The 24,119-nt window shown below is 46.8% G+C and overlaps 1 protein-coding gene across 1 annotated transcript in view; it reads left to right on the forward strand.

Moving 5' to 3' along the window:
- DNAH9 (dynein axonemal heavy chain 9) overlaps nucleotides 1-24,119 on the forward strand; it is a 342,468-nt gene that overhangs the window by 255,158 nt on the left and 63,191 nt on the right. Inside the window, exons 53-59 of the mRNA XM_086686045.1 lie at nucleotides 957-1,192; nucleotides 6,191-6,313; nucleotides 7,282-7,486; nucleotides 8,488-8,652; nucleotides 13,651-13,791; nucleotides 18,079-18,249; nucleotides 20,357-20,479. Of these exons, the coding sequence (XP_086542171.1) occupies nucleotides 957-1,192; nucleotides 6,191-6,313; nucleotides 7,282-7,486; nucleotides 8,488-8,652; nucleotides 13,651-13,791; nucleotides 18,079-18,249; nucleotides 20,357-20,479 (1,164 nt within the window). The remainder of the gene's footprint in view (nucleotides 1-956; nucleotides 1,193-6,190; nucleotides 6,314-7,281; nucleotides 7,487-8,487; nucleotides 8,653-13,650; nucleotides 13,792-18,078; nucleotides 18,250-20,356; nucleotides 20,480-24,119) is intronic.

Genomic DNA, 24,119 nt, shown 5'->3' on the forward strand with positions numbered 1-24,119 from the left:
GAGCCTGCTTCAGATTGTGTCTCCCTCTCTCTCTGCCCCTCTCCCGCTTTCACTCTATGTCTCTCTCTCTCTCAAAAAGAAAGAAAGATTAAAAAAATTTTTTTTATTTTAAAATTTTTTTTTAATGTTTATTTCTGAGACAGAGACAGAGCATGAGCAGGGGAGGGGCAAAGAGAGAGGGAGACACAGAATCCGAAGCAGGCTCCGGGCTCTGAGCCATCAGCACAGAGCCTGAGGCAAGGCTCGAACCCACAGACCGTGAGATCATGACCTGAGCCGAAGTCGGTCGCTCAACCGACTGAACCACCCAGGCGACCCCCCCCCCAAAAATTTTTTTAATAAAATAAAAAAATAAATGAAATGGTTCATTTAAGTTACGTGAATTTTACCCCAGTTAACAAAAATGCGTGCGTGCCCCCAGTGGAAAATAGGACTAGCAGCAGAATTGAGCTGAGAGAGGTCAACACAAAAAGGAAAGGAGGAGCCCTATAATCCACCCTGGAAGTGGAATGTTCTGGGCAGGGAGAAAAGTAGGCACCTCCAGTTGTGTGCAAGCCGGGCCTTCATCAGCAGGGGGTGACATACGGGACAGCAAGGGTGGCGTGGGCTGGCAGCGACAGGGGAAAGCCCACGAGGCCAGGGGCCCGCGTGAGAACGAGAGAGCAGCAGGAAAGTGACCCTGTTAACACGGGCGAGGGCAGACAGGAGGCTGTTGCTAACGTACAAATCATCGATGCTAGAAATTTGATTTGGGCGAATGCGCTAACGAACAAAGGGTCACCGAGCCTGGCTGCTGCTGTTCACCCACCGAGAGAAAAAAGGCCCTCAGGACGTTCAGAAAACCCGCTTCCAGAAATAATCGCGCAGCCAGGAAAGCACTTTTCAGGGGCATTTGGATCTGGCTGAGAAGGCTTGCCTCTCCGTTCTGAGCGTGTGCCTCGTTTCTCCCTCGTCAGGTGCCCATCCCGGTCACCCCCACCCTGGATCCCCTGAGGATGCTGACGGACGAGGCCGACGTGGCAGCCTGGCAGAACCAGGGCCTCCCCGCAGACCGCATGTCCGTGGAGAACGCCACCATCGTGGTCACCTGTGAGCGCTGGCCGCTCGTGGTTGACCCGCAGCTACAAGGCATGAAATGGATCAAGAACAAATACGGCGAGAACCTCCGGGTCACCCGGATTGGTCAGAAGGGGTAGGTGGCTGAGCACATCACTTCTGACTTTCGCCACCTGTGCAGAGAGAAGACAGATGGAGTGAGCGGATCGTAAGACAACCCCAGCAGGTCGTCTCTACCCTCCCGGTCCCTCCGCGAGCCTTCCTGTGTTTCTCTTCCCATTTTAGGACCCCTCTCCATGGAAGATGCCTGGGTAGTTGTGTTTGTCATTAGGAATCGTGCGTGCCCGCCTCCTGACCCATCAGGGGCCCTTTCTCCCCGCCTTCCCACCCCCCTCCCATCGTGTGCACACTCATACCTCTCCTTGGACATGACCTTCCCATCACGCTCCACCATCAGGCAGTTCTGTGTTTTATAAAGTCTCCCTCACATTGAGCCAAAAAGTGCCTGTCTTAGCCCATCCTGGAGCCCACTTGTCTACCCGTTGTTTCTACCTCCGGCCCAGCGCCCCCCAGAACAAACCCAAACACGATGTCTCCCGAAGAATGACCGGATATAGCAGTTGGAAGCATGGTAGCCAAGTTAGCGGTGAGCCCCCGAGAGCCCTTTCACCTGCCTCGTACAGCTTCACACATTCCCGATGGGGCCATTACTACACGAAGGGACATGAGTGTCTCTGAGAATGTCTATCAGCACCCACCACACTTCACGACCCCAGACCTTGGCGTCTCCCACCCCATGGCTTCATTAACTGGGTTAGAACTTAGCTTTGTAGTCTCTGCTCTGGATTCTTGTCCGTGACGTTAGGATACGTGAGCGGGATAGGAGGGCGCCATGGGGAAGAGAAGGAGCGACAGAGATTATTTATTGCCAGTCCTGGTGTTAGGGACCTTATCTCAAATGCTTTCCTTAATCCGCACAACTGATAAGACTAGCACCACTGGTACCATTTCACATCTGAGGAAACTGAGGTTCACGGGAGCAAATCAATGTCCGCAAGAATATACCATTTTGAAAGCAGTGGACGTTTGTACGCCCATGTTCATAGCACGGTGCACAATATTCAAAATGTAGAAGCGACCTTGGGGCGCTTGGATGGCTCAGTTGGCTGAGCATCCCACTTTGGCTCAGGTCATGATCTCACGGTCTGTGAGTTCGAGCCCCGCGTCGGGCTCTGTGCTGACAGCTCAGAGCCTGGAGCCTGCTTCGGATTCTGTGTCTCCCCCTCTCTCTCTGCTCCTCCCCCACTCACGCTCTGTCTCTCAAAAATAAACATTAAAAAAAAAAGTAGAAGCCACCCAAGTATCCGTCGACACACGAACGGATGAACGAAACGTGTCGTATCCGTGCAGTGAAATATTAGCTTTAAAAAGGAAGGCAGTTCTGACACGAACCTTGAGGACATTACGCTGAGTGAAAAAAGCCACACACAAAAGGACCCAAAACATCTATGTTGTAGATCTGTCGGGTGCTTTTCTAGGTACCGTATGGTTCTACTTGTAGGAGGTCCCTCGAGTTATCAAATTCGCAAGAGGCAGAAAGCAAGATGGTGTTACCAAGGGCTGAGGGGAGGGGTGTGGGGAGTTGCTGGTTAAAGGGTACAGAGTTTCAGTTTTGCAAGGTGGAGAACTTCTGGAGACGGAAGGTGGTGACGGTAGCATGATAATGTGAACGTACTTGATGCGCCGAGCTGGGAAATGGAAATGGAAACATCCATAACTGCTTTCTTTTTTCCCCTCGCTAACTTAGAACTCAATCAAAATAGGATTGTTGCAATGATGTTACATGAAAGGATTCCTGTGCATAAAAACACACTTTGCTTTGGCAGAGCTTTGCTTGAAAACTTAATCAGAATTTAAAAGCGGCTGAGATGGGAGAGTTTGTGTTCCGTATATTTTAAGCACAATTTTAAAATAATTAAATTTAAGAAAAAAAAAAAAAACTGACGGAGGCAGCATTTGCTTCTCAGTTAGAAACCCAGCCCACAGCCACCAAGGTGAGGTGTGGTGGTCTGGTCACACGTCCCAGACGCGGTTGCCCAGAGGTCCAGATCAGCCGGTGTTGTTTAAATCGAACACGCAATGTTACAAAAATAGTTCAAGCAAATATTGACTGCCAGATGGATCCTTTCTTCTAGAGAGGATAAGAGGAGAAATGAATCCCAAGGTACGCCCGGGTATATTTTAACCTGTGCCATCGATCAGACTAATGTCATCCTGGCCTCTCCCCGCACTTTGATCAAAATACTCCTTTCTAGGGGCGCCTGGGCAGCTCAGTTGGTTCAGTGCCCGACTCTTGCTTTCGGCTCGGCTCATGATCTCACAGTTCCGTGACTTCGAGCCCCAAGTCAGTCTCTGTGCTGACAGTGCAGTGCCTGCTTGGGATTCTCTGTCTCTCCCTCTCTCCCTGCCCCTCCCGTATACGCGCTCTCTCTCTAAATAAAAACACAAATAAACATCAGAAAAATCCCTTTCTAATTGGCCAACAACTGCCTTTTAGATACAAGCGTTTTTCCTCTTTGCTCGTCCTATATCCCTAAGTACCAAAAACAGTGCCTGACACATAGTAGGGCTTCAGTAAACACGTGTGCAGTTAATTTTCTGTTTTCTGTCCATCCACTTTTCTGTTGGGTGCTTTTCTAAATCTGTTGTATATTATCTGAATGTATATATTATATTACAATGTGTGTGAAGACTGTTGGGTATGGTCTCCCTTCATCACATGAGTGGATATTTGCTCTGGTGGGTCATTTGTCTTTGAGTCTTATTTATGGGGTTTGACACATGACAGCTGTGGGGTTTTGTATGAGGGCTTTTTTTTTCAAGTTCATTTATTTCTTGAGAGCAAGAGAGAGAGAGAGAGAGTGAGCAGGGGAGGGGCAGAGAGAGAGAGGGAGAACCGAGAATCCCAAGCAGGCTCCACACTGTCAGTGCAGAGCCCGATGTGAGGCTCGAACTCACAAACTGTGAGATCGTGACCCGAGCCAAAACCAGGAGTCAGACGCTTAGCCAGCTGAGCCACCCACGTGCCCCTGAGGGCCTCCTTTGTGTCCAGATGTGTCATCCATTTATTCTATATATCATGATTAGAAAAGCCTTTTTCTCTCCAGAAATTATATAAATATTCACCTAGATTTTTTTAGGGCTTTTGTAGGTGTTTTCTTTTAACATTGAAATCCAATCACCTGAAATATATTTTAGGGTGCTATATAAGATACAGACCTAATTTTCACTTTCAGGTGGTTAGCCACTGTTCTAATACCATTTATTAAATTCTCCATCCTTTCCTTGATTAATTAGAGATGACATTTTACTCTGTATTAAATTATTTTATTACAGTCTTTATTCTTCTCCATTTATATAATACTATACCAGCCTTTAATTGCTCAGCTTTGTATTTAGCAACATTTATGGTGGCAACTCGCATTACAAAAGTCATGTATCATCACAGTAAAAAGGGGGGGGGTGATGTTACAAAATAAAAGAAATTAAATACCCTATAATTCATCATTCAGGGGAAAACTCTAACTTTGGGGGATATGATACCCTTTCAGATTCTTCCTATATATCCAGTTTGTTCGAGTTATAGAAACTATTTTAGAATTTGCTTCTTCCTCTATATCTATATTGTTAAAGTTACATAAAATATTTTATTTTTTTAAATTTATTTTTGAGAGATAGAGGAAGGGAGGGAAGGAGAATATGAGTGGAGGAGGGGCAGTGAGAAAGGAGGTCAGAGGATCTGAAGCAGGCTCTGTGCTAAGAGCAGAAAACCCGATGTGGGGCTTGAACTCATGAACCATGAGATCATGACCTGAAGTCAGATGCTTAACTGACTTAGCCACCCAGATGCCCCTAAAATATTTTAGTATTAGCTAATATGAATACCTCCTCTTTTTCTTGGTGGCTTTTATATTTTTAATCATCCTTATTATTTTCTTTTAGGTTACCTTTAAGATTTATTTATGATCAATCTCTATAGTTTTATTGTTATCTATTGTTTGAATTGGAATTACATCAAACTTATCCATATATTTAGAGAAGATCAACCTTTTAACATGCTTATTAAACTCTACATAACACTGACACTTTTGAAATAACCTGGTTTAGGCAATTGTTAAATAAATTAAGGTATATAAGTAGAGCCTGACACCCAGTCATAGAAAATTATTTTAGAAGAATATTTAAGGGGTGCCTGCGTGGCTCAGCCAGTTGGATGTCTGACTCTTGATTTCGGTTCAGGTCAAGATCTCACTGTTGATGGGATCAAGCCCCACATCGGGCTCTGTGCTGGCAACACAGAGCCTACTTGGGATTCTCTCTCTCCTTCTCTCTCTGTCTCTCCCCTTGCTCATGCATGCTCTTTCTCTCAAAATAAATAAACACTTTTTTACATAATAATACAATTTTTAGGGTCACCTGGGTGGCTCATTGATGAAGCGTCCAACTTCAGCTCAGGTCATGATCTCACAGTTCATGAGTTCGAGCCCCGTGCCGGGCTCTGTGCTGACAGCTGAGATCCTGGAGCCTGCTTCCGATTCTGTGTCTCCCTGTCTCCCTGCCCCTCGCCTGCTCGCACTCTCTCTCTCAAATAAACGTTAAGAAAAACATTAACATAATAATAAAATTTTTCAAATATATATTTAATGAGATGGGGAAATGTTTCTGATACATTTTACGTACAGGAACCAAATGATAAATGTGCTGCGTGACATCCAATAATAAAGAGAGGTGCAAATGTAAGTTACATTATGCATGAATAATATATAGCAAAATACAAATAATAAACTCGAGAATATAATATATCCAAATATACATGTTAAACACCAAAATGTAAATGACCGATGGAAGGGTTACATTCATTTCCGTATTCTTTTTTGTATTTTACAACGTTTCCTTCTTTCTAAAACTTTATGAGATCGCATAAGTATCACTTTAAACAGAGAAGCACGTGACCGCCGAAGTCATCCCAGGTAGCCGCACCTCCACGTTGGCCACCGAGGCCACGGTCGTCCTGTTACGTTTCCCGTGGATCCGCACTTTGCCACCAGCTCACACTGCCCGACTTTCTCCCCAGGTATCTCCAAACCATAGAGCGTGCCCTGGAAGCTGGAGATGTGGTGCTAATCGAAAACCTGGAAGAATCCGTTGACCCTGTCCTGGGTCCCCTGCTCGGGAGAGAAGTCATCAAGAAAGGACGGTACGACTTAGCCATGTTGTTGATCCTGTGTGAGGAACTGGATGGTAGCCCCAGGTAGAACCGTGAGCAGATCTGCTCTGCCCAGAACACGTTCTCCTTAACTCCCGTCAGGTGGCTCCGATGGGACCCAAGGGGAACACTCAGCTGCCCTTGACTCGTAGAGACAGTTTCCTGGAATCACTTAGCTCCCGTCCTGTCACGTCCTCCTCGACTTCCCCCCTACATGTTAGCGGCGCACTGTTTTGGAAGAACTTTAGAAGGAAAGCGGTCAAAACGCAGACTGACTCGTAAGCATGAGTCATTTTTACCCAAGCCAGACTTCTGGGTTCTGAGAACTCGGTTCTCTGTCCATCTGTTGAGTCCCGGTGGCCTTGGGGGCTGGTAAGTGGTCAGGGGCTCAGCAAGCGTCTGGCAGGAGGAGGGACACGAGAGAGGTAATTATTATGATGGGTTGCTTCATTCCAGAGCTTCACCCACTGCCCAGGCCATAAATACCCTTTCCATGTCCTTAGTATGTGCTCACTTACCAAATTAACCACCTTAGCAGTTACTCTCCATCAGCCAAGAAAGAAAAAGGGCCCCATCGCTGCTAGCCCAGAAGGCAACTTTCTGCAAACAGGGTGCCCTTTCCTGCAAACACTTCACTGCCATCTGCTGGGCACGTTTCATAACGTACTCACCTCCCTGGGCAACTCCCTGGATGCCTCTCCCTGTGGTGGCACATGCAAAATCCAACATGGTGGCCGTGGGAGAAAGTCTCCCACCCTCCACCCCCGTCCCAACCCACATTAAGGCAAATAAGAATCCTAGCGTTCAGGCTAGACCTGCTTGAGACGAATCCGAATGTGGCTATATTGTTTGCTATGATCTTACAAAAAAACAAACAAACAAAAACCATCTGGAATTCTGTCCCCAAACCAAATCTCACAGGAAGGCACCCCACCTTCACATGACCCTTCGTGTTCCAGATTCATCAAAATCGGAGACAAAGAATGTGAATACAACCCCAGCTTCCGGCTCATCCTTCACACCAAGCTGGCCAATCCTCACTACCAGCCCGAGCTGCAGGCTCAGGCCACCCTGATCAACTTTACGGTGACCAGGGATGGCCTGGAGGACCAGCTGTTGGCCGCCGTGGTCAGCATGGAGAGGCCGGACCTGGAGCAGCTGAAGGTTCGTGGGGGATCCACCAAGGAAGGGAAGAAGAAAATGCTCTGTGACTGCTTCGGTGATCTAACAGCACAGAGCCTGCTTGGGATTCTTTCTCTCTCTCATTCTCTCTCTCTCTCTCTCTCTCTCTCTCTCTCTGCCTGCACTCACTCTCTCAAAATAAATAAATAAACTTAAAAAGAAAAGAAACAGAAGATGAACAGAGTAGCTGCGGCTGGGGCCCCCAAAAGGAAGGAAGATTGTTCTTTCCAGGGCTCGAAAAGCAATAATCCCATGCAGTACAAGGGCAAAGAAATGACAGCTGCCTGAACTCACGCGTTCCCCGCCCACCCCCCCACCCCCAGTAGCATCATAGTGCTTTAGGGTATGGAATCTAATGATCAGGAAGGGAAGACGAGGGGAGGTCAGCTTGGACCCCGGAGCCCCACTCTGACTTTAAAGAAGGCTCCAGCGATGAGCTTGTCTAAACTTGTCAGTTTCTGTTGATTTTTTTTTTTTCCAAGTAAAGAGCATCTACAGGAGAGCCATTCATTTGGGGCAGTAAAGAGGTAACAGAGGTGACCTTCCAGAGAATGAGAACTTGACCCTACCCTCTGACTAGTCAAACAAATAGTTTCCACTGAGGGAACACGCTATGTGCCAGCACTGTGTTTTCTCCTCTGAGAAGGGGCTGCGGCTAGCCAGCCAAGGTTATGGACACATTAAGAAGGTACCTCAGGGGCACCTGGGTGGCTCGGCCAGTTGAGCGTCTGACTTCGGCTTGGGTCATGACCTCGCGGTTCGTGAGTTCGAGCCCCGCATCGTGCTCGCTGCTGTTGGTGCAGAGCCTGCTTCAGATCCTCTGTTGCCCTCTCTCTCTCTGCCCCTCCCCTGCCTGTGCTCCCTCAAAAACAAGTAAAAACGTTAAAAAAGAAGACCCCGTAGCATTTATCTGTTCAGACCTACGCCAGGCATAGGGTGTGCTGGGCTCCTGCACCTGACTCCCCCTTGCTCTATGTTTGCAGTCAGATCTCACCAAGCAGCAGAACGGGTTCAAAATCACCCTGAAAACACTAGAAGACAACCTGCTTTCTCGCCTCTCTTCAGCATCTGGGAACTTCCTGGGGGACACGGCCTTAGTGGAGAACCTGGAGACCACCAAGCAGACGGCCGCGGAAGTCGAGAAGAAGGTAAAACTGCCTGGCAGCGTTCCCAGGTAGCGTTGGTAGGTTCCCACATTCCTTCCAGAAAGTCAAGGCGGGCAGGATTCCTGAGATCACCACCTCGCGCCGTGCATCAGGGAGTTCCCACCTTCTGGGCAAGGAGTTTGACCCCTCAACTCCACAGACATTTGGCGAGCGTGACCTCTGTGCCTGCTGAGAGTTTGCACACTTGCCCCGAGGCTAAGGAATCGCACCCCTGTGCGCCGTGAGCGCTGGCTGGCTCACTGTTGCTCCCTGAGAAAGCCTGCCAGCCGGCAAAAGTCTCGCAAGTCTGATTGCAATGCGAGCAGCTTCCGTGGCTGCTCAGGAAGGCCAGCTCTCAAAAACGGCTATCATCCCGGGAAACTCTGCGGTCTCTAGCTTCCTTCCTTTACCTCACATTGTCTGGAAGGCTTTTATTCCCCCCTGTGGGAGACGGGAGGACAGGATTTGAGGGCGTCCGAGCCCCTCGCCCTTCGCGGGGAGGCTGCTGAAACTATACAGGCTCTTTTTCATCCCCAGCCCTGCTCTTGGGTCAGAGGAGCAATGAAGATACTGGTTCTGAGCAGGATAAATGAGTCTGTAACAGGACACCTCTGAGGGAAGGCACTGTTGGTCAGATTAATTGGGATTTCTCCACATATCAAAGCCGTTGTTGTGGGTCGGGACAGGGTAGGAAAAATGAGAGGTGATGACGGGTGGTGTAGGTAGACCAGCTCATGCCCACACTGGGGTAACAGACAAATGAAGTTGGAATGGGAGCCTGAGAGCAGGAAGGTCCAGGTTCACATTGTCTCTGTGGCCGCTGCTTGGCCACCAGGTTCCACTCCTGGTTCTCTGTGGCCTCCATATCTCTAGAAAAGGGAGTGCAGAATTTGTATAGTAATTGTGTACAAGTCCCCCTGTCTTGGGTAGGAGAGATGGGGCCTGGGGGGACAGAACCCAACTCACACATGGTGATATATGGGTAAAGTTTTAGCCCAGGAAACATCTCAGATTCCAGGAATAAACACCTAGATAGGCATTGATGCCAATAACTGAAAGATGAGAGCAGAAATGGATCTGGGGATGAGGAGACATTATTAGTTTCGTTTGTGTTGCGTTGAGTTTGGAACGCCTTTGGGCCATTCACATAGGTCCCTTCCTTGAGTTTCCAGATAAATGACCTTGGTTGGTGCTAAGGTACTAAGAGTCATCAACAAGTAGTTGATCATTGAAACTGAGAGCAGAGGAAATCATGGGGGAGATGTGTGTGCACTGAGGAGACTGAAGAATAGAGCGTTGAGAAGAATCCTGAGACGTTTTAGGAGAAATACAGAATGTGTCGACTGTGGAATAGAGCAGACAGATGGGAAGAAAAGCAGGAAAATAAGGGATTGTGAAAGAAAGCATCTCAAGAGGGTGTGCCGGTGACGTTGAATGATGCTGATGACTCAAACAAAGTATGGCTGGGATGTGGCCACTGAACTTTGCAGAAAGGAGTCATCGGTGATCTTGGGGAGAATGGTTTCCATGGTGTCGTGGAAGCAGAAGTCAGACTGAATTAGAATGAGAGCAAATGGGATCAGAAAAAGGGAAAGAGACTATAAGCTACCCTTGAAAGAAGCCAAACTGTGAAATGGCAGAGAGAGAAAGGATTGCGACTTAAAGGAGACATGGGTCCCGTGAGACGGGAAAGATTGGGTGCGGTAAGATCTTCACCGGAGGTGGGAGGATGCCTGGTTTGTAAAGTAAAAGCCGCAGTTGATAAGAGAAGGTGAATTTACAGGAAAAAGAAGGAACAATTAATGTAGCGGGGTACATGAGAAAGTCAGAGGAAATCTAATTCAGGTCACAGATGATGAGCTTGTCTTTGGAAAGATGGAGAGCTAGTTCCAAAGTGATAGGGGTTGGGGGCAAGCCTGAGTTTAGAAATGAGATCCATGGTCCATGGATTCATCCAGGCAACTGAGGTAAGGAGACAGAAACTTCAAGGAATCAGAGGAGAGGCAGAAATTAAGGAAATTCCTTCCTGATGGTCTCTCTATAGACGGTGAAACATGAGTCACATTCACCTGCGGAGAGTGAAGGAATGGTAGTGAGGCAGGCGGTTTGGGGAGAGGAGTGAAGGTTTACTGAAATAAGAGTAAAAGTTAATTCAGGAAATATAATTAGTGGACAGCATTAGGAACCCAGGTGAGCTTGAAAAGGATGGATCTGTGATAACACCATTCTGAGTAGCTGTTTTTGTTCAGTCCACCCCCTTCCGAAAAGCTTTGTCTTTAGCTACTGAATTTAACCGATTTACGTTTATTAACATTATCAATAGAGTGAATTTCTTTCTACTGCCTTCATTTGTGTTTTCTATTAAACACGCTTATTTGTTTTTTTCTCCCATCTTGATTTTTCATCATTCTCATCTTTATCCTTTCCTGATTTTAAAGTTAATTTACTTTGGGGATACCTGGGTGGTTCAGTCACTTCAGTAGAGATCTGACTCTTGATCTCGGCTCAGGTCATGATCTCACATTTCATGAGATTGAGCCCCATGTGGGGCTCTGCACTGTCCATATGGAGCCTGCTTGGGATTCTCTCTCACTATCTGACCCCCCCCCCCCTCATGTGCACATACTCTCTCTTGCTCGCGCTCTCTCTCTCTCAAACTTAAAAAGAAAGTTAATTTACTTTATTTTATTGATTAACCTTGTTTCATTTATATATGGAAATTATATTTCATTTTATATAACTTAACAATATATATACTGATTTAACAAAGTCTAATATAAAGGGATATATGGCCTCTCCCAAGACAATATAAGGACTTTAGAATACTTTGATCATCCTTTTCCATCTTCTGTTACTGTTTTATAATATTTTAGTTCCACCTTCTACTTCCTTTTCCTATGGTGGTCATTTTTTTTTAACATTTATTTCTTTTCTTTTCTTTTTTTAACATTTATTTTCAAGAGACAGAGAGAGACACAGTGTGAGTGGGGGAGGGACAGAGAGAGAGAGGGAGACACAGAATCTGAAGCAGGCTCCAGGCTTCAAGCCATCAGTGCAGAGCCCCATGCAGGGCTCGAACACACGAACCACGAGATCATGACCTAAGCCGAAGTCGGACGCTCAACAGACAGAGCCCCCCAGGCGCCCCTATGGTGGTCATTTTTATAGCCCTTGTTATTTAGATTAATCACATATTTAAGAAATTCTCAGATCTCATTTCCCCCTTTTGATGTGATCTTCTAATTGAGGCAAATAATTATTTCTTCAAAGGTCTGTGGATAGTAAACTTTCTTTGACATTGACTGCTTCTTCTAAAAGCTCTGGTCTTTCACCGGATCGGAAAATTCTCAACCGTTACGCCTCCAAGTGTTGCTTCTCCCTCGTTCTCTCTGTCCTGTATCTCTGTTAAATGTATTTTGAGTCTTCTCTTTCTGTCTGCCAAGTCTCACAACCTCATACATATTTTTCATCTTTTTCTTTTCTCTCTGAGCTACCTTTGTTCCAATTTCCTCAGATCTGTCTTCTAGTTTTCATCTTCTCCTTCCAGCACTGGTCCGTTATTTAACCTGTGCACTGGGTTTTTCATTTAAATAACTGAATTACTTAAAAAAGTCCTAGTGAGTTCATTTTTTTTTTTCTAGGTAATAGCTGCTCCTCTTTCTAATGTCCCGATTTTATGTTTTTCTTCAGCTCTACTGCTTTTAAACCGAAATAGTTAATGGTGAGTTATAGATTGTTCAGGGATCTTCAGCTCTTGGGATGCTAATCCTCCTGGGAATTTGGGGGGAGTAGATTCTCCTTTTCCCCCTTGGTAACACTTCCTTCTGAAGTTCGTAATTGTTTATTGCAAGCTGATCTTTGAAAAGGATCGTTGTGGTTTGTTTTTTTTTTTCCTGTGAGAGTCTCAGAAATTCTCATTAGTTTCACTCGTCTGGAGCATAAGGCAGGTCATACTGAGGCTTGTATTTAGTGGCCTCTTCTTTCAGACTCCCTCTCTGACGCTTGGGTCTGTTTCCTCATTTTTACCTGTGATAAGAAATTTTCTGATAATAAACTATTCCATTGAAAGAGATCCTCTTTCAACCTAGATGGATCTAGAGACTTGAATGCTAAGGGAAATGATCAGAGACAGATAAATACCCTATGATCGCACTCATATGTGGCGTTTTAAAAAATGAAACAAAAAAGAGAGACAAGCCAAGAAACAGCCTCTTGACTGTAGAGAACAGACTGACGGTCACCAGAGGGGAGGTGGGGGTGGGGGCAGTAGGTGATGGGGCTGACATCACACTTATCTTGATGAGCACCGGGTGATGTATGGAAGGGTTGAGTCGCTGTATTGTACACCTGAAACTAATATCACGCTCTGTGTTAACTATACTGGAATTAAGGGTTTTTTTTACTAAAAGGAGAGATCCTCTTTGTGAATTTACATATGAACTCTTTCATAAAAATTAAAACAAAATTCAATTTATGCTGTTTTCACTGGACTTTCACTGCCTGTAATACTGGTTTATTTTCAAGTAATATATGCATGTGTGTGTGTGTGTGTGTGTGTGTGTGTGTGTGTATGTGTGTGTATTCTCATGCTTGTGAAAGATCACCTCCTTTCTCACTGATGCTCTATTTAAAAAAAAAAAAAACACACAGCAGGGGCGCCTGGGTGGCTCAGTCAGTTGAGCATCCAACTTTGGCTCAGGTCATGATCTCATGCATGGTTCATGGGTTCAAACCCCGCCTCAGGCTCTACGTGGACAGCTCAGAGCCTGGAGCCTGCTTCAGATTCTGTGTCTCCCTCTCTCTCTGCCCACCCCCACTTCAAAAATGAATAAACATTAAAAAAAAAAAAAAAACCACAGCAGCTTCCTAACCTTCTAGCTGCTATCCCCACCCACACCCACCTGCCCCCCACACAGACACGGTGTGTGTGGACACAGAGAGGCCAGGCTGATGGGTTGGCTGAATAGCAGTTGAACGGACCGCTATTTCTTTCCCTACCAGGTCCAGGAGGCCAGGGTGACGGAAGTGAAAATCAACGAGGCCCGCGAACACTACCGGCCCGCAGCCGCCCGGGCCTCCCTGCTCTACTTCATCATGAATGACCTCAGCAAGATCCACCCGATGTACCAGTTTTCTCTCAAGGTGACCTACACCTGTGGGGTTTTGCGTAAACCTGGTCATACAGCCACCCAGCTGTCCGGGAGGGCTTACCCGACTCTGTTGGCTACAGCAGGTCTATCAGATCAAATCCGGGGGACCCGTGACGGTACCTTCAGACCCACCTTACAGTCCTCATCTCTTTAACTGGGTCACTCAGGACTCACGGGTTATTCCCACAGGAGCAGGAGCTGTCCCAGCCTCACTCACGCAGGCGACACGGTGGGTGCTAAGCTTACTGAAGGCAAGGAAGAGAACCAAGAAATATCAGAAGTGGCCCCTGCCCCCCAAAAGAGCTTAAAGTACGATAGGGACGATCACAGGTGTGCGTGCCTTTCATAGGGGTTAAAGACCAAGCAATGGCGTCAGTCCAGCCTTCAATTAGTTTCCTCGCTACCCTAAGTTCCTCCAGGCGACTGCTTTATGGTTGCCGAAATATTTCTAACACCAAAGGTGTTAGCACATTGTAAGTGCTGACTGCTCTTAACTTACTTATGAAAAAATAAAGCCCTATAAATTTTAAGTGAATCGATGAAAGTCTATCTTTCCCCCGTAGGGTATGCATAGTTGAAGACACATTAGGGATAGTGCAGCATTTCTGAACAACCTCTGTGGTTCGACCTAACAGACAGAGGATGGACACACACACACACACACACACACACTTACACAGTCAGAGCTTACCCCTCATTCTGCGAAGGGGAACACTTGATGGAAGTCAAGGTGTGGGGATGGAGGTGAGCAGGTGAGAAATCAGGAGGTCTCAAGTCCCTGGAGCTCATTCAATGGCGGATGGCATTGTACCGTTTCCGGGTCCCCTTCCCTCAACTCAGAGTCTCTGCAGACGAAAGGAATTGTGTTTATATTTTATGCGCTTAAAAGCAATCTAATGCTTGGCCTCGTATTCAGGTCAAAGCAAACGATGAAAGAATTACGAGATGTTTTAAGACAGCGTAAGAGTTAGCATGGTAAGCAGAATAGCTATAAGAGGGCTCCCCAGTTCTGAGAGTGGCTGAAAAGAAATCAAATGAAACCCAAGAAAAGATGTGTTCGGAAACCTGGGGAAAGTTGTTTTGCAGCAATAACACCCTGATCGAGGCTTGTGTTGTCATAGAAGCACTGTTTTTTTTTGGGGGGGGGGAGGCATTTGGCCCCCATACTGTTATTAAGACTTGCCAACCAGCTTGATCATCGAGAGCAGATTTAAATGCTTAATGATAAGAAGGTGAAGGGTCTTCAGAGGGACCGAAACAACAGTGTACTTAGAAACCTTGTGCGATGGGAAGAAAAACCAATCCCTGGGGTCTCCACGATCTTGGCTTTTGTCTGAGGTTGGGTTTTACGGTCGCTGTTCCAGCCACAGATCCCTGTTTCCCAAATGGCTCTGAGCAGGAATATGTCCAAATGTGTCTCTTGGCTTTTACACACCCAGACACTCTTCAAGAGCCAGTTTTGAAAAAGCTGGGGAGCTCGTACCAAGGTTAAGATGGAACGGGGGTGCGTTGTCATTTTTCTCCAGAACTCAGCCAAAGGCTAAGAGAGGGTTAATGAGGCTTCACTGGCCGAGGGCCAGGGGGTCCTGAGAAAGATAAGACCGCTGGCTGGAAGGCCTATGTCCCTCTGTTTTGTGTCTTCTGTGCAGGGGGACAGCTGGAGGAGGGACCTTGCTCAGAGAGGTGGGGAAGGGAAGAATCAGACAGAAGCAAAGAGCACAGAGCTCTGATCTCAAACCGAAGGCCTGTTGACCTATTTTCAGAGGGCTTTTCACCCTCCTTGGTGGTGAAGATCCAAGAGTCGGGACAACCACTAATCCAGATGCCTGGCTTCCCGTGAAAGTGTGTTGGATTTCAGTACTGAGCCCCCATCCCTTCCACACAGTAGAAGTTGGCTGGAGCTAAGGGGATGGGTGGCTCCTCCAGGATCAGCTTCTGCCTCCCTCTGGCCACGTTCCTTCCCCGCGTCCCCGTTTGGTCTTACACACCTGGCCCCTGGGGCATCTGAGTTTGAGACCCTCGGTCTGGAGCGTCTCTCATGCTTTGCCCAAGCTCTTTAGGGCACCGGTGGGACACAGTCATTCATTACCAGATCTTTTGAATGCCTATCATACGTGAAGAGCTGGGCTGGATTCTGGGTTGCTAAGGACTGACTTCCATCCTCAGTGTGCCCACAATCTGGTAGAAAGGACAAGATGAAACATATATTTTTTAATTTTTAAATGTTTTTATTTACTCTTGAGAGAGAGAGAGAGAGACAGGGTGTAAGTGGGGGAGGGGCAGAGACAGGGAGATGCAGAATCCAAAGCAGTCTCCAGGCTCCGAGCTGTCAGCAAAACCCCGACATGGGGCTCAAACTCACAAACCATGAGATCATGACCTGAGCCGAAGTCGGATGCTTAACTGACTGAGCCACCCAGGGGCCCCCAAGGTGAAGCCTATCTAAGGCGCAAGGCCATGGACAGGGGCCCTAGAAGAGTGACAGGGTGGTTAGAGCCAGCCATGGGACCGCGTGTGCAACGGATGACCTCCAGGAGGGGGTCGTACAAGCAGAGGTCAGCCCGGCGCTGGCTTCCTCCCGGAAGTCAGGAGGATGGGAGTCCCCTTTAGGATGGAACGGAGAAGGGAGCCCAAATGAGCTGAATGCAAAGAAAATGCTAAGCGTACCTAGGTCTTTGCACTTTCTTTCGTTCTTTTTTCTGACTCGTGAACCACCTTGTCTAAGCTTAGTAGCTGGAGATTCTGTACTGATCACTATCATTTCAATAAAGATAGTTTTAGGGAGAAGAAGGCACAGTAACGCCCTGGGGAAAGCTATACACTCAGTCTCTGCAGACTCACTCGCCAGTATAAGTTTTCCAGATTTCTCTGTGTGGACCTGGGGGACATGACCCACCTCCACTGAGCTAATCTCCAGCCTACCAGGTGTGGGCACACATCACCGTGGATTGGGTTGAAGGCAGTCAGAAGATTTCGCTAGGATCATCAAAACTGAATGAAGAAGGGAGTCTGCAAGGGTTTCCTTAACAAGAAACACCATGGAACTTTGAAAAATAGGAGGTCCTATCCCCCCCCCCCATTTTGCAACTGAGGAAATATCGAGATGCAAATTTTATATGGTTTCCACTGAGGTTTAAATACCTGGTGTTGGAAAGACCCAAGACTCCTTTTTTTTTCTTCTTTTTTTTTTTGAAGCCACCAAAGGGCAATAGAGTAAAGATGAATTGGAAAGGCCTGATTATATCTTGATTTTTATTTTCTTTAATGACTCATTCTATGCATATCACAAAGTGCAGCATTCCTAATGATTTGTATAAATGCTGTATACGTGTAAACCACGAAAACTTGATTCATATCATTTGTATTTCATAAGAGACCCTTAATGTTCAGAAGACGTAGCCAAAGCAGGCCTCGCACCCTGCTCTCTGATTCAGGAAGGGTCTATGAAGAAATAAAGGGTGTGTAAAAGGATTCTCCAAATGACTGCAGAGTTAGTAGGAAGAAAAACAGCACATGAGATTCTGATCATTACCAAAAGGAAAAGTAATTAATTTTAAAATATTCTGAGTACCTGTTATGTACAAGAGTCCCTTTAAGACAACAGATTTGTCCAACCCATTTTGGCTCCACCATCAGGAATTCTGGAATTTACTGGATAGTATCACTAATCCCAGCTGGTTATTGTTGACCGTGCTTACCCATTTGTGGGGGTGGTTATCCAACAGAACTTACTGGATCTAATTTAATTATTTTGGTTCCTGGATAGTCACTTTTCACCGGTCAGAACTGTAGGCCCTTGTGTGTATGCCTCATAGCTTTGCCCACATCGTGGCAACGTAGCAATTTACTAAGAAAAGAGCAAACTAAGAAAAGAGCTAATAGAATGTTGTCTTGTTGCCACGGTCCCTTCTTTTAAAAAAAAAAAAAATTTTTTTTAACGTTTATTTATTTTTGAGACAGAGAGAGACAGAGCATGAACGGGGGAGGGGCAGAGAGAGAGGGAGACACAGAATCCGAAACCGGCTCCAGGCTCTGAGCCATCAGCACGGAGCCCGACGTGGGGCTCGAACTCACGGACCATGAGATCGTGACCTGAGCCGAAGTCGGACGCTTAACCGACTGAGCCACCCAGGCGCCCCAACCACGGTCCCTTCTTGGCAGGATATGCTGGGAAAACATTTCTGAGGCTGACAAATTACAGTATTCTTCACAGGTGAGTCTACTAGTTACATATACAGAGATCTGTGTAAATTACCAGTGTCCAACCTCCTGCCCCCAGGCCTTCAGCATCGTCTTCCAGAAGGCTGTGGAGAAGGCTGCTCCGGACGAGAGCCTCAAGGCGCGTGTGACCAATCTGATAGACAGCATCACCTTCTCCGTATACCAGTACACCACACGTGGGCTCTTCGAGTGTGATAAGCTGACCTACCTTGCCCAGCTTACCTTTCAGGTAAAAGTAGAATCAAGAAGTTTCCAGAAAACACGTCATTTTCCAGTGCCCAACCAGCAGGTGTAAAGAAAGTTTGCTCTTTTCACTTCGCTTCCCATAGAACGTGAAGACTATTAGGCTCTACGCAGAGGCATCGGACAAGAAGGTCCAATATGGCGCGTGCATGCTGCCTCACCATTGTCACACTCATGGCAAACATGCCTAATCAACCGTTGTACTCGTTTACCTTGGATGACCTAGGATCCTCCTCAACACTGTCCTCCAGCAGGCCACTAGCCATCAACCCAAGCTGGCACTAAAAATGGAACTCAATGGCCATACCAATAACTAGATACTTTTTGAGATGCTAGAAGAAATGTAGAGCATCCCTCATTATTTATTTACCTCTAGGGATGTGAGTTTCATGCCCCAACCTTCCCTCAGAATAAGAAATTGCAAATGTCGGGGCGCCTGGGTGGCTCGGTTGGTTAAGCGTCCGACTTCGGCTCAGGTCATGATCTCACGGTCCATGAGTTCGAGCCCCGCATCAGGCTCTGTGCTGACAGCTCAGAGCCTGGAGCCTGCTTCACATTCTGTGTCTCCCTCTCTCTCTGCCCCTTCCCTGCTCATGCTCTGTCTCTCTCTGTCTCAAAAATAAATAAACATTAAAAAAAATGTTTAAAGAAATTGCAAATGTCTTTCCATAGCCATAGCAGATTTGGCCTTGAAAAGGTCCTTAAGAACTCTGATTCTCAAGGGCTTGGGGGGCATCAGGGACTTCCAGTGTTAATAAGAAAACCTTGTCTTCCACTTACTCTCAACATCAAAAAGCTCGAGAATTTATTTCCTCGCACTTATCCCTCCAATCATTTAGGTTTGGGAATTTTTTCTGTAAGTTAACTGGGAACACACTTAGATTATCTCGAAGGCCTCTTCCAATTCTAAATACCAGATATGCTACGATGACTTCTGGGCTGACTCTGTTTGGATGTTCCAAAGCCTGAATCCATGGGGGAGTGTTAGTGTGGCTCGTCCCTGTCACCCTCTGTATTCCCTCTCCAGCCCAGAAGCATGTGGTGTCATCAGAAGAACTTGGGGCACCTGGCTGGCTCAGTCAGTGGAATGTGTGACTCTTGATCTTGGGGTCATGAGTTTGAGCCCCACATTGGGTGTAGAGATTACTTCAAAAACTGAAAGGGGCACCTGGGTGGCTCAGTCAGTTGAGTGTCCAACTCTTGATTTCGGCTCAGGTCATGATCTCACGGTCATAAGATCAAGTCCTGCGTCGGGCTCTGTGCTGACAGCATGGAGCCTGCTTGGGATTCTTTCTCTTCCTCTCTCTCTGCCTCTCCCCTGCTCACACTCACTCTCTTTCTCTCTCTCTCAAAACAAACAAACAAACAAACAAACAAAAAAAACGAAGGAGGAGGAGAAAGAGAAGAATAAAAAGGTTTCATCAAATTAATCCCACTGCCCTGCTTGCTGGTCACTCCCCTATTCTGGAACCCCTTTAGCATTATTGATTCATTCGTGCATTTCTCTCTTGCATGTGTCCGTATGTGACTTTGACATCCTCCTCAGGCATTACACTTATATGTGTCATCTTCTCAGATCGCAGAGATGTGCTCCATGGCATTTAGAACTGATAGAACGCTTGCTAATCAAGGTAGCTGGTCACTCACTGTGTGCATTTATGTCACCCTGATGTTGGTGGGTGAACATACACATACCCAGAAGTGATTTGCACAGATAACCCACTTTCTTTCACTCCGCCCTCTTGAACGTTTATTTTTGTTTATTTTGAGAGAGCGAGCAGGGGAGGGAAAGACAGGGAGCGAGAGAATCCCCAGCAGGCTTCACGCTGCCCGCACAGAGCCCCATGCGGGACTCAAACCCACAAACCGTGAGATCATGACCTGAGCCGAGTTAAAGAGTCAGATGCTTAACGGACTGACCCACCACCCACCCCAGGTGCCCCACACTCCACCCTCTTTAAAACAACCAACACTGATGAGCACGCTCTAGGGTTCAAAGCAGCGATGATTACACCGAGTGCGAACCCCCAGATCTCCAGAACCCTATGACCAGCACCCCTAAAGCATCGTGGTATCGTTCTTCCGCCTTGCAGATCCTCCTCACGAGCGGGGAAGTGAGTGTGACCACGCTGGATTTCCTGCTTCGATCTCCGGGGCAGACGGGCGTCACCAGTCCCGTGGGCTTCCTCTCCCATCAGGCCTGGGGTGGCATAAAGGTCAGTAGAAAAGACCCCTTGAAAAAAGTCAAGTTCTCAGCTCTTGGAGTTTCTCCCCTGACACTTGTCCCCATGAAGTCGGCGCGGCGCTCCTTGGGGGTTAAACACAGGTGCGTGCCTTCACCTGGCCCCCCACAGCAGAGCTCACCCTTCCCGGGCCTGCTGGGAAGGCTGTCAGTGGAACAGGTGCATGCTGGTTCAGGGCTCTGCCCTCAGGATGTGGGGCGACAGGAAGATCCGGGAGCTTCCCTGCCTCAGCCGAGCTGCCTTTCACCTGCCGGCACTGAGGGCTGGACCGCGGGCTCCTCCGTGGGGCCCTCAGGCCGTGTGGGGGGGCTCCAACAGGGCTCCCAGGAAGCAGACACCTGCCAGGGCTCTGTTCAGGCACATCCATGAGGGTCCTAACTCAGTGGCGGATGCATCCCAGGCTGGGATTCCTACCGGTTCATAATAGCTCACATTTATTGAGCACCTGAGAAATGCATTTTATTCTCACGTTCACCCGGGACATGGATGTTCTTTATTCGCATTTAACGCAAAGCATGTTTTCTTTCCATGTTACGCAGCTGAGTGTGGTTGGGATTCTATGAACGTTATTCCACGAAAAGATCACAAAGTATAAGCTCCTTGCTGTAGGGACCGTGCCTGCATTGATGTGACACGATGGGTGTGCGATATGATGCCGAGCAGTGACGTTGACTGAGCAGTCCTCCCCCCCCCCCCCCCATGCAGGGTCCGGGCCACCATCCACGTAGGCAGCCGTCAGGTCCACACCTGGATGCTTACACACAGCAGGTGCTGGTGCTTTGGGGACACTGGCATCTATACGAAATTAATCCTCTTTGTGATTATCCATGTTTGTTGCATGTTATACACAGTTCATAGAACAAAGGACTCTCAAGTGATGGGAGTGGTTCTCTTGCTCTTTACATTTTTTATTAAGTTTTTTAAAATGTTGAGATGACACGAATTCACATGCAATTATAAGAAATAATAGAAATATCCTTCATACCCTGCATCCCTCCGTGGTAACATCTTGCATTCCTATCTTGGAACATACACCCAGGAAATTTCCATTGATACAATCCACTAATCTGAGTCTGATCTCACTAATTTTTTATGCGTGTGTGTGTGTGTGTGTGTGTGTGTGTGTGTGTGTGTGTTTCACATGTGAAGATTCACCCCGGTCAAGGTACAGAACCCCGGTCAAGGTACCACCAAGGTTCCACCACCCCGGTCAAGGTACAGAAAATTCCATCACTGTAGGGACCCCTATGCTGCCCTTTATGACCACAACAACCTGATCCCTCCCCTAGTGCCTCACGCATGGCAACCACTAATCTGTTCTCCACTTGTACAATTTTGTCCTCCCAAGGACGTTATGTAAATGGAATCCTACAGTATGTAACCTTGGCGGACTGGCTTGTTCACGGAGCATAATTCCCCTGAGAGCCATCCAAGTGGATTCATTTTATAACAGAAGCCCAGAACTTAATATTTATACACACGCTCTCCTCTTCGAAGGAACCGTCTTAGGAAATTCGAGGCTAATTTCACTCATGCTGCCTTTGCCCAAAAAATTTTTCTAACTTCTTTTTCAGAGTCCACAGGTATTCTTTGAATCATCTTTAGGGCTGTATCTAAATCAGGATTCATCAAACTTTTTCTGTACAGGGTCACACAGTAAATATTTATGGTTTGAGGGCCAGACTCAGTCACTACTGAGTGAGTCACTACTCAGCTCTGCCAAAGTCACACGCGATGTGTAAATAAGCGGAAATGGCTGAGTGCCAATAAAACTTTATTTACAAAGACAGGCGGTGGGCCAGATTGGGTCTGCAAGCTATAGTCTGCTGATCCCTGACCTAAACAGCAAAGGTGTGAGTGATTTTCATTTATTAACTGCATTTGTCATTCTGGACCCTGTCTGGCAGATAAGAAGAGGAATAATATACTGGAAAAGGAGTAATGAAGAACTCCATTCACAACAATAACCAAAATAACAAAGTTCCAAGATTTCTAAGAAAAATCATAATAAATGCAGAGATTTGTGGAGAAAAACCTAGGGTAGCCAAAATACCATTTGCATAGGTAGTTATTATAAAAACTATTCATGAAATATTTTTTGTTTTTCTATCAAGTCATTGAATTCTGGTGTGTAGTTTTTACACGTACAGCTCATTCTTTTTTTTTTTTTTTAATCTTTATTTTTGAGAGAGAGAAAGAGAGAAAAAAAGAGAGAGCATGAGCAGGGGAGGGACAGACAGAGAGGGAGACACAGAATTTGAAGTGGGCTCCAGGCTCTGAGCTGTCAGCACAGAGCCCGATGCAGGGCTCGAACTCACAGACCGCATGACCTGAGCCGAAGTCAGACACTTAACTGACTGAGCCATTCAGGAGCCCCACGTACAGCTCATTTCAATTCAGGTGTTAACTTTTCATCACAAGCACTGGATACGTATTTAGAGTTCACAAAACTTAGATTTACAATATTGACCTAAGTTGTTCAGAACGTACTTAAAAGTTTTCCAAATTACTAAAGCCAAGTTCCAGCTTCTAAACTTAAATTTAAAAATAATTAAAATTGGGGCAACTGGAATAGCCCAGCAGGAAAAGCATGAGACTTTTGATCTCAGGGTCATGAGTTCGAGCCCTACATTGGGTGTAAAGTTTACTTAAGTAAATAAACTTAAAAAAGAATAAGAATAATTAAAATTAAGTGCGATTAAAAAATGCAATTCCTGGGGCGCCTGGGTGGCGCAGTCGGTTAAGCGTCCGACTTCAGCCAGGTCTCGATCTCGCGGTCCGTGAGTTCGAGCCCCGCGTCGGGCTCTGGGCTGACGGCTCAGAGCCTGGAGCCTGTTTCCGATTCTGTGTCTCCCTCTCTCTCTGCCCCTCCCCTGTTCATGCTCTGTCTCTCTCTGTCCCAAAAATAAATAAACGTTGAAAAAAAAATTAAAAAAAAAATGCAATTCCTCAATCACATGAGCCACATTTCATTGGCTCATTGACTACCTTGATGGACAGTGTGGCCCCAGGGCTGAGAATACCCACTCATAGTCTGCTGCCCTTATGGAGGGAATAAATTCTGGAAATCAGTTCTGAATGAGCCCATTTGCAGAACCGGAGTAATGATGGACTGGTTAACACAGGCTCTGGAGGCAGACATTCCTGGGTTCAAGTTCTAGTTGGAGTGTGTGTGGCCTTTGGCACATGATCTCATTCCTCTGAACCTTTCTTTCCTTATCTGCAAAATGGCTATTATAATACCCACCTCCTAGGGCTCCGTTGAACAGATAGTAAATGGTCAGGAAACGGAACGTACTTGTGATTATAGTTATGGTGATGGCCATGGCATTAGTTTCCTAGAGCTGCTATCACAAAGTACTACAGCCTGGGTCCTCTTCGCAGTTCTGGACTCTGGAAGTCTGGAATTAAAATGTCAGCGGCGTCATGGTCCCTCCAGAGTCTCTAGGAGAGGATCCTTCTTTGCCTTTTCCAGCTTCCAGTGGCTCCGGGTATTCCTTGGCTTGTGGTGGCCTCAGTCCATCCCCATGGCCTTCACATGTCATCTTCCCTCTGTGTGTCTTGACATCTTCTGTCCTAAGAACACCAGTCGTACTGGGTTAGGGCCCACCCT

This window comes from Puma concolor, chromosome E1 (genome assembly GCF_028749965.1).
Source record: "Puma concolor isolate L17-30 chromosome E1, mPumCon1.1.hap2, whole genome shotgun sequence".
In the NCBI taxonomy this organism is placed as follows: domain Eukaryota; kingdom Metazoa; phylum Chordata; class Mammalia; order Carnivora; family Felidae; genus Puma; species Puma concolor.